This window comes from Nomascus leucogenys, chromosome 22a, assembly GCF_006542625.1.
Source record: "Nomascus leucogenys isolate Asia chromosome 22a, Asia_NLE_v1, whole genome shotgun sequence".
Taxonomy (NCBI): domain Eukaryota; kingdom Metazoa; phylum Chordata; class Mammalia; order Primates; family Hylobatidae; genus Nomascus; species Nomascus leucogenys.
The window spans coordinates 1,155,091-1,168,070 of record NC_044402.1 but is presented as its reverse complement, the minus strand read 5'-3'; the positions used below and the strand labels follow the sequence as shown (position 1 = coordinate 1,168,070).

The 12,980-nt window shown below is 57.0% G+C and overlaps 1 protein-coding gene across 2 annotated transcripts; it reads left to right on the top strand.

The window, feature by feature from the left end:
- Positions 1-5,747: 5,747 nt before the first annotated feature.
- SIVA1 (SIVA1 apoptosis inducing factor) lies at positions 5,748-12,303 on the top strand. Of its 2 annotated transcripts, XM_003276205.4 has the most exons (4): positions 5,748-5,961; positions 8,281-8,475; positions 9,255-9,411; positions 12,072-12,303. In XM_003276205.4, exons 1-4 carry the CDS (start codon positions 5,844-5,846, stop codon positions 12,127-12,129), a joined length of 528 nt encoding a protein of 175 aa, XP_003276253.1. In that variant the 5' UTR covers positions 5,748-5,843; the 3' UTR covers positions 12,130-12,303. The 2 variants fall into 2 exon arrangements, with proteins under 2 accessions (XP_003276253.1, XP_003276254.1); XM_003276206.3 differs by lacking the exon at positions 8,281-8,475 and having other exon boundaries at positions 5,784-5,961.
- The last annotated feature ends 677 nt before the right edge of the window (positions 12,304-12,980 follow it).

Sequence of the window (12,980 nt, the reverse complement as noted above, 5' to 3'; positions counted from 1 at the left end):
AGTGGTGCGATCTCTGCTCACCACAACCTCTGCCTCCCAGGTTCAAGCGATTCTCCTGCCTCAGCCTCCTGAGTAGCTGGGATTACAGGCGCCCGCCACCACAACCAGCTAATTTTTTGTATTTTTAATAGGGATGAGGTTTCACCATGCTGACCAGGCTGGTCTCGAACACCTGACCTCCTGATCCGCCTGCCTTGGCCTCCCAAAGTGCTGGGATTACAGGCGGGAGCCACCGTGCCAGCATGTTTAGTTTTTAAAATGATATTTAGGCCGGGTGCAGTGGCTCAGAGTTCGGAGTAAGTTTAGAAAAACAACTGCCCTTCCAGTATCCTTTCAAAGACAGGGAATCCTACAGAGAGGCCAGTCTGGCAGGGTTAGACCCTGACCTTTGAGCACTGTGGCTGTCAGCTGGTCTCACTAACCCAGTTAGTTCAGCAGGCTCTACTGACACGGAAGGGGCCTGGGGGCATAGGCTGGGTTATGAGATTCCTGTGACCCAGGGATGCAAGCAACTTTTCTAGACAGTACCAAGAACAGCCCTCAGTGACCTGAGTGACAGGAAAGCCATGCAACTGCACGGCCCTGCCCCAGGCCACGGGCGCTTCCTTCCTTGGGCTGGAGTCCCTCAGCAGCACAGCCACCTTGAGATGGGGTGGGACACACAGGCACAAGCCAGCCTTTCAGTGTTCCCAGATGCTCTCCTTTAATAACATAGCAAGAGAGACAAAAAGGGAGCCCCGAGGCAGGGGTAAGCTCCTGGGGAGAGCGTGCTGAGGGCTTTCTCCACTCAGCCCTCACATCTACACTGGGCCCTCAAAGTCATTTAAATTGAAATTTGAGAGCTGCAAAATAGGTTTTCAAACCTCTGTTTTGTAGTAGCTGCTAAATCTTCCACCAGAACACAAGTTGTCATCGTTTTCCTTCCTCTCAGGATGGAAGGCAGGTGTTTCACAGGGTAAAAAGACACCAACGCAGAGGGGAAATACTTCTCCCCTAGCATCAACTCACTTCCACGTGGACCAGAGACAAGAGGCTCTGGCGTCTGAGTGGTGGGTTAGAGCAGACAGCCAGGTCAATCATTCGGGTCTCCACCCCCTTCTTTTCAGTAGCAGATGTTTGGAGGGTCTGAATGGTTATAGTAAGGAGCTCTCTCCACTTTGCATCAATAACACAGCCCCAGTGTAGATGGGGTCAGTGTGGTCTCTGTTGAATACATGGGTAAAAGACAAATTAGTGATAATTGTAGTGAATTCTTATCATTTTATGACAAGATTTATTCAGAATGGCATCCCTTCTGAGTAAAAGTTGGACTTGCTGGTACAGAAGCAGGGCTCAGTCATTCTTGACAGTTTCTAGCTCCTCACCTCCTCCCAGTTGCTCAGGGTGGTCCACCCAGATCTCTGCTTTATAAACCTGCCTGCTGGTGACCAGCTCCCTATGGGACACCTGGATACAACCTACTGGACTCAGCCCCTGGCCCCCACACCCCTCACGGACTGTGCAGACATGCCACAGTGACGACCACCCAGTCACAGCAAGATGCCATGAAGCTGATGCCTGCCGGCTTGAAACCACACCCCACAGGAAATGCACTTGAGTAACAACACCCTGGACCCGAATACAGATTTGGTGCACAGGCCGCTGGCTCGCTCCCCACCATCTGGCTGGGCCTGCCTGCTCCCCGTGGCTCCCCCTCCCCACTGGCCTGTGAGGAACGCTGCCTCCTCTCTCCTGCCCTGTGAGTCACACACCCGCTCTGCAGTTTCATGTGTTCTGCTGTGCTGCCTCCTTCAGCTCTCACCTGACCCTCGCACCCAAGCCTCACTCTCCTCCTGGTCAGGACTCTCCCAGAGAGACCATCATGATAGGAATGAACTGATCACTGCTCAGACAAAAGCCACAGGCTGCCTGCCAAGGCCTAGAAGCAAGCTGCTGGTGAGAGGAATGCCAACACAGCTGGATACACAGGCCTGAGGCCATCAGCCAGGGTCAGGAGGCATCCCACGAGCACACACTATAACCCCATGCCCACCGCCCCCAGAGCCCTGTCAGGGCAGGGCCAAAGTTTACAGCCACTCTCCAGGAGAAACCTCTAGACGAATCAGAGGAAAACTATGACAATAATTTTGTTTAATGATAATTTCCCTTTTTCCTAGCACTCTGGAAAGCTACCAGTTTCTTTACAAGTTAAGCATCAATCTGATGCAGGGCAGGTGAGCCCCAAAATTGGGGCTTAACCCTGGAGGGTTCATGGCTTCACCCAAGAAGACATTCAAGGGCGAGCCGGTGGTGTTAGCCAGGCAAGTTTGTTAAAGCAGCAGAATCCTCCCCAGCAGCCTCTGAAGAACCGGCATGTGGCTTGGGGGACAGCCCCACTCCACAAGCTGCCAGATGTTCTGTATCTGTCCACAATGGTGATGAGACCCTAGGGTAGTTGCAAGTCTGAACACAGGGAAATCTTTAGAAATCCCCACGATCTATAAGATTTAAAACAATCCTCCTCTCTGAGAACTTCATCTATTTCTGGGATAAACCAAATGTGTTTAGTCATACATGACTCCAACTGAGTAACTTGCAAGTCATTTCCCTAAGGCAGAAGAAATTCTCCATTATGCCGGCAGAGTGGCAAGGAAGAGCCGAGAATGCTTGATCTCATCCCCACTGCAGGGAACCCCACATGGCAGGAGAAAGAACATCTAACCTGGAGACTGGTAGGGTTTCAGCCACCCATGGCCAGGAGAGAATACGCTGCCTCTGAGGGAGTGTGGGCAGCTGCGACACAGGAGTCACATGGGATGGGTTTGCAGGGCTCCAGGTATCACCTCCTTATGCCAGAGGCAGCACTGATGGAGCCGTGAGAACACAGTCCAGGTGTGCCCAGAATTGGTGGGTTCCTGATCTCACTGACTTCAAGACTGAAGCCACAGGTCCTCACAGTGACTGTTACAGTTCTTAAAAGTGGTATGTCCGCAGTTTGTTCCTTCTGATGTTTGGACATGTTTGGAGTTTGTTCCTTTTGGCAGACTCATGGTCTTGCTGGCTTCAGGAGTGGAGCTGCAGACCTTCACAGACAGTGTTACAGCTCTTAAGGTGGTGCGTCTGGAGGTGTTCATTCCTCCTGGTGGGTTTGTGGTCTTGCTGGCCTCAGAAGTGAACCTACAGACCTTCACAGTGAGTGTTACAGCTCATAAACATGGAGCAGACCCAAAGGGTGAAAGACCAAAACCCCCACCGTGTTTAGGAACACTGGAGTACGTTCCCACTGCTGGCTCGGAGGCCTGCTTTTATTCCGTTATCTGGCCCCGCCCACATCCTGCTGATTGGTCCATTTTACAGAGGGCTGATTGGTCTGTTTTACAGAAAGCTGATTGGTCCATTTTGACACGGTGCTGACAGGTGTGTTTACAATCCCTGAGCTAGACACAGAAGTTCTCCAAGTCCCCACAGAGCACTGATTGGTGCATTTGCAAACCTTGAGCTAGATACAGGGTGCTGATTGGTGTCTTTACAAACCTTGAGCTAGACAGAGTGCTGATTGGTGTATTTACAATCCCTTAGCTAGACATAAAGGTTCTCCAAGTCCCCACCAGATTAGCTAGATACAGAGTGCTGATTGGTGCATTTACAAACCTTGAGCTAGACACAGAATGCTGATTGGTGTATTTACAATCCCTTAGCTAGGCATAAAGGTTCTCCAAGTCCCCACCAGTTTAGCTAGATACAGAGTGCTGATTGATTGGTGCATTTACAAACCTTGAGCTACACACAGAGTGCTGATTGGTGTATTTACAAACGTTCAGCTAGACACAGGGTGCTGACTGGTGTGTTTACAAACCTTGAGCTGGACACAGAGTGCTGATTGGTGCATCCACAATCCCTCAGCTAGACATAAAGGTTCTCCAAATCCCCACCAGATTAGCTGGATACAGAGTGCCGATCGGTGCATCCACAAACCTTGAGCTAGACACAGGGTACTGATTGGTGGGTTTACAAACCTTGAGCTAGACACAGTGCTGATTGGTGTATTTACAATCCCTTAGCTAGACACAAAGGTTCTCCAAGTTGCCACTAAACTCAGAAGCCCAGCTGGCTTCACCTAGTGGATCCCACGCTGGAGCCGCAGGTGGAGCTGCCCGCCGTGCGACCGCACTCCTCGGCCCTTGGGCGGTCGATGGGACCGGGTGCTGCGGAGCAGGGGGCGGTGCTCCTCGGGGAGGCTTGGGCCGTGCAGGAGCCCACGGCAGGGGAGAGGCTCGGCATGGCGGGCTGCGGGTCCCGAGCCCTGCCCCGCGGGGAGGCAGCTGAGGCCCGCTGAGAATTCGAGCGCAGCGCAGGCGGGCCGGCACTGGTGGGGGACCCAGCGCACCCTCCGCAGCTGTTGTCCCGGGGTGCTAAGCTCCTCACTGCCTGGGGCCGGCGGCTCCGATTGCGGGGCCCGCCGAGCCCACCCCCACCCAGAACTCGCGCTGGCCCGCAAGCGCCCGCGCGCAGCCCCGGTTCCCGCCCGCGCCTCTCCCTCCACACCTCCCTGCAAGCTGAGGGAGCCGGCTCCGGCAGCGGCCAGCCCAGAGAGGGGCTCCCACAGTGCAGCGGCGGGCTGAAGGGCCCCTCAAGCGCGGCCAGAGGAGGCGCCGAGAGCAAGCGAGGGCTGCCAGCACGCTGTCACCTCTCACCGGGAGAAGCCCACGCCACAGGACGGGTCAGTTCTGCACCCGCCGGGGCAGGGGAGAGCCGCCTCTGGTGAGCAGAACCCCGGAGAAGGGACGACGCGGGTGCACCGCGCGGCCTGGGGACCCCAAGTCAGATGAACCCGCTGTGCAAGAACATTTTCCACACAGCGGCGCATACCCCCGCCCGGGGGCGCTCGGCAGCCGCACGCGGCCCTCAGAGCGCAGCCCCCACACGCCTTTACTTCCGGAAGGCGGGAACCGCCACAGTGAGAAGCTAGACCAGCTGAGGCAACACGGCGAAACCCCGTTCCTACCCAAAACCAAAAAGCGGGGCGCGGAGGCGCGCACCTGCGGCCCCAGCTACCGGGGAGGCCGAGAAGGGAGGATCGCCTGAGCCCGGGAGGCGCAAGCTACAGTGAGCCGAGACTGTGTCACTGCACTCAGTCTGGGTGACAGAGCGAGACCCTGTCTCTAAAAGGATAAAAGAGCTAGGAAAAAGCGGGCTGCCTCTTAACTTCGGAGAAGTAAATGAGGAACTATAACCAGTGTCTACCGTTTAGGAACCAAACAAAAGCTGACAGGAATCCCGCCACAGACCCAGCCGCCCTAGACGTTGCCCTGGCCTATCCCGAGCCGTTCCTCAAACTAGACCCGCCCCGACGTCGCCCTGGCCTATCCCACGCCGATCCTCAAAGGAGGCCCGCCCCCGATGCACAAGCTCCGCCTTCGCTGCACTGTCCTGACCCTCGGCCTCGCCCACTGGCTCTTCCCGCGCAGCCGAATGCCGCGACCTGGCTCCCACCCTACATCGCTTCGCGCCGCATAGGAACCCCGCCCCTAGTCTCTCCTCCCGCCTATCCTGAGCCGCGCGCGTACAAATCTCTCCCACGGACCCGCCCACCCTGATCCTCAACCTGGCCCCTGGCCTTTCCCGCGGCGTCAAGTCCAGCACACCGACGCACGAGTTCCACCCCCGATCTCTCCCTCGGCCTATCCTGCGCCGCTTTGCGCAGGAGCCCCGCCCCCCACTTCGCCCGCAGCCTATCACGCGCCGCGTCGCTCCCTCGCCTCAAACCCGCTCACGCCCGCGGATGGGCGCGCGGCTGTGACGTCACGGCGTCGTTGGTAAGGGGCCGGCGGCCGGGGAGCTGCGTAGCTCCCGGCCCCGCGGCCATGCCCAAGCGGGGCTGCCCCTTCGCGGACGCGGCCCCGCTACAGCTCAAGGTTCGCGTGGGCCAGAGGGAGCTGAGCCGCGGCGTGTGCGCCGAGCGCTACTCGCAGGAGGTCTTCGGTGAGTGCCGGGCGGGCTGCCGAGGGTCCGCTGCGTCGGGGCCTGGAACGAGTCGGGCCTCAGCGTCCCCTCTGAGGCCTGAGCCGGGGGCTCGAGGGCCCTGCTTTCTGGCCCCGCGTTCCCGGAAGCTGGGAGGCCGCGGGGACACAAGCTGGCCACGCCTAGGGCTGGGGTCAGTGAGGGGGATGTGAGGACCCCAGCGTTCACCCACCCTGTCCGACAGCCTGAAAGAAAAGGGTCCCTGCCCCTAGCTCCCGCGTCCTCTTCCACGGTCCCGGTTAGTCGCCGTCCTGCAGTGAGCGGCACCCGCCTGGTGCTTCCTCGGGACTGTCCCGTGCAGGCTGTCCTGGGAGAGGTTGGGGAGCGGGGCGTCCTGCGTGGAGTCAACCCGAAGAGTTCCCCTCCTGACCCAAGAGGTATTCATGGAGCGCGCCGCCCCTGCCAGGCACTGCGGCTTTCTCGGGAAACCAAAGGCAGGCAAGACAGATGTGCCCCGTCTCCCGGGAGCTCCCCAGCCTAGTTGGGGAGACCAGCAGGAGAAGGAATCGCCACAGGTGATCGGGGCGGGCACAGGTTTGTGCAGGCGCACCTGCGGGGATGGCACGGAAGGCTTCTTGGAAGAACAGTCTGAGCGGAACCCTGTGGGGGCGAGTAGGAGTTAGCCAGGCAGAGGAAGGGAAGGAAGAGGACGAGGCAGAAGCCAGGCAGCAGGAGAGCGAATTAGGACTCCGTGTGGCTGGAATGTCCAGTTCTGGGTGGGATGTGAGGGCAGTGAGCTCCCAGGCCTTCTCTGGCTTTCTCCTGTGGATTTCAGGCGTGTTGATCTTATTGATCATCACTCTGACTGGGATGATTAATACCCTGGGGCAGGTACAAAGTGGAGCTTACCTTGCCTAGTGATTGGGGCACAAAGTCTGCACCTGTAAAGCAGTTAGAGGACGACCCCGGGTGTGTGATTTACCCGGTGCCGCTTGCGCCTTGGGAATGAGGGAAAGACTCTGCCTCCCGAGGTTCCTCTGTGCCGTGTCTCCAGTGTGCTAGGGCTGTGAAAGCGAGTGCTATCCTGGGCCATGGGAAGGTAAGGGGAATGGTGCCGTGGGAACTGTGGCAGGACCGCAAGCGTGTGCCCTCTCAGGACAGTTGAAAAATTCAAACACTGTGCAGGCAAGAAGAGGAAGATGGAAATGGGGCCTGGCTCAGTCTGGCTCTTTACTCTTCCCGAGTGCCCTGACCTGGGCGTTGGCAGGTGTGTGCCGCTCACCGGGTCAGATCAGGGAGGGCTGCTGGGTGCAGTGGGCCTTCCATGGTAAATGCAGGACACCTACTTTGAACTATGTGACAGTTTCCAAATTCCAGGCCACAGCTGTTACCCTGATCTCTTAACCTCGAATTGTCCACAAGGCCTTGAGGACAAGGATTAGCCTCACCACGTGTCTGTCCCATTCCTTTCCCATTATAGATGGGGGAAGATGTGGGGGGCCAGGAGGAAGAGGTGCAGAGTGTCGTGGGCTGGCATCAGCTACTCCATTTAAGTTACCCTGTCACTATTATTGCTGCCCATTTCACGTAGAGCCACATAGAGTTTCTGGGATCTCTGCCTTTACTGTGTTATGGTGAGGTGTGCAAAACAAAAAACAAAGCATTTCTGGGTCTGGCCCTGGGCATCTGATTTTTCAAAGCTCCCCAGGTGACTGAACTGTGGCCTGATGGAAAACCACTGCTCCCAGGGATGGGTGGGTGTTCTAGAACAAGAGGTCTGGAAGGTTCTGGGATGCTTGTCTTGCCAGCAACTCTGTAGCAGGTGAAGGGGGTGTGTGCTGGCCAGAGGCTGCAGGCCCAGCTCCAAGCCTCCGGCTGCTTCCTTGGCAGGGGACGAGTTTTGTGAATTAGTGCTCCACAGTGCAGAGCTCCCTCTGTGCATTCCACAGAGCCTGGTTTCCAGGTGGGGAGCGCTGGGGAAGCAGAAAAGGGAGAAAGGGGAACAAGCTTAGTGAGGCGAGGCCAGCCGTGAATTGCAGAAAATGAGCCGAGTGATAGGAGAGGGAACCCTTGCATCAGACACAGGTGGGGCTGCAGGGCCGGAGCCTTCCTGGAGAAGATGACAGCTAAGCCAGGTAAGGAAAGGAGGCACGAGCATTCTCAGCATAGAGGCAGAGCAGGACCCAGCTCGCCAGGGCACAACACAGGCTGGGGTTACTGGATGACAGAGGGCACATGGGAGGACGATGGGGTTCTTGTGAGGCTAGAAAGACTCAGTGGCCATGCAGGGGCTTCGCTGGTACACAGTGAAGGACGTGAGAATGATTTGTCTTCCTCCAGAGAAGACCAAGCGACTCCTCTTCCTCGGGGCCCAGGCCTACCTGGACCACGTGTGGGATGAAGGCTGTGCCGTCGTTCACCTGCCAGAGTCCCCAAAGCCTGGCCCTACAGGGGCCCCGAGGGCTGCACGTGGGCAGATGCTGATTGGACCAGACGGCCGCCTGATCAGGAGCCTTGGGCAGGCCTCTGAAGCTGGTGAGTGGCACCAGCAGCCCTTCGTGGCTGTGGCACTGAGGGCAGGTGGTGGCACGAGCATTTTTCTTCATTTGCAAGCTCAGGCTTTTCCTCCCTGGGCAAGCAGGAGTCTGACCCAGAGCTTGGCCTTCTGGCTCAGAAGGCTCCTGTTATCAGGAGGTCTCACATTCAAGACTGGAAGTTGTTAAACAGCTTCTAACTACTGGGCCAAAAAGCAGCAGAGACTCCCCGGGTATCCCATCTGCTTTCTGCCGGCAGCCCCCTCAGATAGTCCCACAAGACCGGAAACATGCCGGTCCCATCCCTGCGCAATGTGGGTCTCAGAGCATCACCTGTGTTGCTGGTTAGAAACGCAGTCCCCGACCCTACCTCAAGTCTGGTTGGTGTGTCTGCGAGGAGCCCAGGCACCTCTTTGTTAACCAGTTAAGGCAGTGGGGCCACACTGAGACCCAGATGGGACACCTGGAGTTCTGACAAGCAACAGGGGAAGAATGGTCCTTCCAGCACTGGCCTCCAGGTAGCAGAGGGACCTGGTAAGGGATGGAGCACTGAACTGGGAGTCAACTACAGGCATATCTCACCTTAGATCTCTCTAGTAAAACGGGGGTCCTGTGCACTGTACCAGGCTTACGGATTGTCAGAAGGATCCAGTGTAGGTGGGAATGGGGTAGGCAGGTCAGAGCCCTCTGCCCTCAGGTGTGCATGGAGGCAGGTGGCCCGGCAGTCCCGGAAACTCCAGTCTCTTTGCAGCCTGACAGCATGGCGTTTCTTCCTCACAGACCCATCTGGGGTAGCGTCCGTCGCCTGTTCCTCATGTGTGCGAGCCGTGGATGGGAAGGCGGTCTGCGGCCAGTGTGAGCGAGCCCTGTGCGGGCAGTGTGTGCGCACCTGCTGGGGCTGCGGCTCCGTGGCCTGTACCCTGTGTGGCCTCGTGGAGTAAGTACCTCAGTCCCTGCAGCTGCTGAGATCCCATAGCCCCAGCAAGCCGTGATGGGGGACGGGTGGGTCACCATGTCGGGAAGGGCCCAGAGCACCCACACGTGTGGCCCCTGATGCAGTGCCATCTGGCATTGCCTAACTGGACATAGTGGCAATAGATGCTTGGCCCAACTTTAGTGGTTAGTAATTCTCTCTAAGGGAAAGCTGAACCTCACAGATGACCTGCTCTGTATCCGGCTCTAGTCCCTGTCTGCAGCCACTTCCTGTTCTGGTCTTTGAGCCCCCGCTCCCACTGTCCGAGGGGCCCCCGATTGGTGACACAGGTGCACACTGCAGCTTCACCACAGTCATGCGTGCCATTTGGTTGTAGACCCTCTCAGGCGGGAAGTGGAGTGTCTGCGTAGTCTCCCATTTGTGGATGGGTTTGCTGCAGCTGGCTGGATCCCGTCCTTACTCCTAAGGTGGGGAGGGGCGTTCTCACCCCAGGGACTACTCAGCTGGTGGGTGGGAGTGGACAGTGTGGAGCCTGTTTGCCCTGCGCCATGAGAAAGATGACTTCATCCAGACACATGTGGAACTGGCTCCATAGACCCAAAGCAAGCTTAGTCCAAACAGTGTCTGAAATTGTCCATCTAAAATAGAAAGCACATGTTACATCTCGAGTCCTTTCTCTTGAGCCTTTCTTCAGTTGGGGCAGAGGCCCAGACTCATTGGAGATGGAGAGCCCCGGGCAGGGGGTGGGCAGCACCCGGGAGAAGCGCCGCGTGCCAGTGATCGGCTCCCATGGCTTCAGCATGGGCAGGAGTGGGGTAACGCACCCCATCCAGGTTGGGAATCATCTGCAGGGCTAGCTATGAATGTGGGATACTCTGTCTTTGCTTTTCACCCACTGAATTCATCTTCTTTCCTACTTATGTGTAAACTGAAAAGAGCAGGGTTTTCTTAGTGTCTGGCGGCCCTCTCACCGAAGCAGAAGTGAACACAGCCATGGGCAGGTTCAGCGGAGAGGTGGGTCCCAGAGCCCTGCGTGGCTGGCCTCCCCCTCCTGCCCTGCACACCATCCTTGAGGGACTCTCTCCCGCCCGTTTCCTCCTGGCCTCTACCTACTTTCTGCTGCTTCTTCCTCCCATACCCGCAGAGTTCACGTTGAGCTGAGTGGGCCACTGTCCCCACTGTGGACACACTCTTTTATCGCAGCCACAGCACAGGAGGTGGGCTCTGCCCTCTTTCACAAATAAATGACTTGTTCCAGGTCACAAGCCAGAAGTGGCATTCCCAGGCCAGGCAGCCCGGCCCGTGGCACCTGCAGTCTCGTACCCCCTCCCCTGCCATTTCCTAGTTCAGGACCAGGAGTTGCGTGAGTGGGGGAAAACAGGGATCTGTCCATATGGCTCTGGTTTAACACAGATGCAGCCCAGCAGCCATTGGCATCCTGCCTGATGGCCTGCACTGGCCCGTCCTCTGCAGGGCTCTCCAGCTGGCTGCTGGTGGCAGGGAGGGGGCTGTCTTCACGGCTCACCCACAATACTGCTGGCAAACTCTGCAACACCAGGTGGCAAGCAGTTCTGGCTGCCTTGTTGACTCCATGGTCCTATCGTGTTTGGGGTAGCCATCGCCAGTCTTGTTTCCTCGCGACATCTCTCTTAATCACTTTCTCCCTGTGTTTTGCCGGGTTCCCCAGCCTTTACCTTTAGAGCTTTCTTTTTTTTTTTTTTTTTTTTTTTTTTTTTTTTTTTTTTGAGATGGAGTCTCGCTCTGTCACCCAGGCTGGAGTGCATTGGTGCGATCTTGGCTCACTGCAACCTCCACCTCCTGTGTTCAAGCAATTTTCCTGTCTCAGCCTCCCAAGTAGCTGGAGTTACAGGCGTGTGCCAGCATGCCCAGCTAATTTTTGTATTCTTAGTAAAGACAGGGTTTCACCATGTTGGCCAGGCTGGTCTCGAACTCCTGACCTCAGGTGATCCTCCGGCCTCAGCCTCCCAAAGTGCTGAGGTAAGCCACACCATAGGCGTGAGCCACCATGCCCGGCCCTACCCTTAGTCTTGATACATCAGAAAAGCACTGTTTGATGTGCTTTGGTGTAAACCATTGTGGTTCGGTGAATTCTGGTAGGTCATCTGGAGGTTTCCTTGGAGAGCTTCTATCCTACTGGAAACCCAGGTTGGGCCATAGGTGGATTGATCGGCAGTGGGAATCAGCTAGGGCTGCTGTAACTCAGTTCACAGACCCGGTGGCGTAGACAGCAAAGAGGTACTGCCACACGGCTTTGGAGACCAGAAGTCTGAGAGGAAGGTGCTGGCAGGGCTGGTTCCTTCTGAGGCTGCAATGGGAAACCTGTCCTGGCCTCTCTCCTGGCGTCGGCTGGTTAACTTTGGTGTTTCCTGTAGACAGCTGCCCCCTCCCTGTATCTTCATGTCGTCCTCCTTCTCTATGTCCTTCTCTTCACGTAGTCTTTTTAGGACTGGTCGTGTTGCCTTAGGGCCCCCATGTCAGTGCCCTCATCTAGACTGATTATGCCGGCAGCGATCCTGTCTCCAGATAAGGTCATGTCCTGAGGTGTTCTGGGTTAGGACTTTGACGTTTGAATGGTGGGGGGTGGTGGACACAATTCAGCCCCTGACAACAGCTTTTCTCTTCCCTCCCTGACGCTGTCACAGCTGCAGTGACATGTACGAGAAAGTGCTGTGCACCAGCTGTGCCATGTTCGAGACCTGAGGCTGGCTCAAGCCAGCTGCCTTCACCGAGAGCCACGCCGTGCATGGCAGCCTTCTCTGGAGGAGCGCTCGGTGTCCACACTGAACTGTGGGGTCAACGGGAGGGGTGCCTTTTACATGTTCTATTTTGTATCCTAATGACAGAATGAATAAACCTCTTTATATTTGCACCAGAGGACTCTTGTCTGTCAGCACTTCTGAGGGTGGAGTTTGTGACCCTCCACCTGGGAGGGCCAAAGGAGCAGTCAGTGGGCGGGGCCTGCTGCACCTGCTGTCTACCCGCCAGCTCCTAGAGACCCCACTGTGCATTGTGTGAGGCCCCTCACTCGCCCCCTGCTACAGATGGGAGCATGCTCCTCCCCAGCTCGCCCAGCTGGTAAATGGGGGGAAAGGACCCAGGTCTGGCTCCAGGGTACACCCTCACGGAGAGAGGTGATACTCGCACACCATCCCCAGATGCCACTGTCATGCACACCTGATCCATCACATCTTGGTGTCCACTCTACTTTTTTGGTGCCTGTGTGGTCAGGCCCCGTGTGATTGATAGGCCACTGCCCTCCAGGAGCTTTGCTCTAGCAGGGGAGATGGACCCAGCAGTGCTCCCTCTGGAGTCGGTATAGCTTGTGTGGGGCCTTGAAGGAAGAGGAGTTGACAGGAGAGGAGGCGGGGTGGCCTGGAGGACAGAAGAGGGCAGGCTACTTGAGTGCTAGTCCTCACACAAGTCCACTGAGGCGGGTCCCAGCCCCTCCAGGGGTGAGTGAGCAGTTGAGCCACAGCCCCTCTGAGAAGCTCTGGACTAGAGTAAAGGTTGTTTGGGGCAGAGGGTGGGTGGGAGTGTGTGCTGGGGACAGT

Excerpts from the sequence above, each read along its gene's own strand:
- SIVA1 (XM_003276205.4), top strand. The coding sequence starts at position 5,844 with ATGCCCAAGCGGGGCTGCCCCTTCGCGGACGCGGCCCCGCTACAGCTC. Across the intron at positions 5,962-8,280 it reads CTACTCGCAGGAGGTCTTCG|AGAAGACCAAGCGACTCCTC; the intron begins GTGAGTGCCGGG and ends GTCTTCCTCCAG. Across the intron at positions 9,412-12,071 it reads ACCCTGTGTGGCCTCGTGGA|CTGCAGTGACATGTACGAGA; the intron begins GTAAGTACCTCA and ends ACGCTGTCACAG.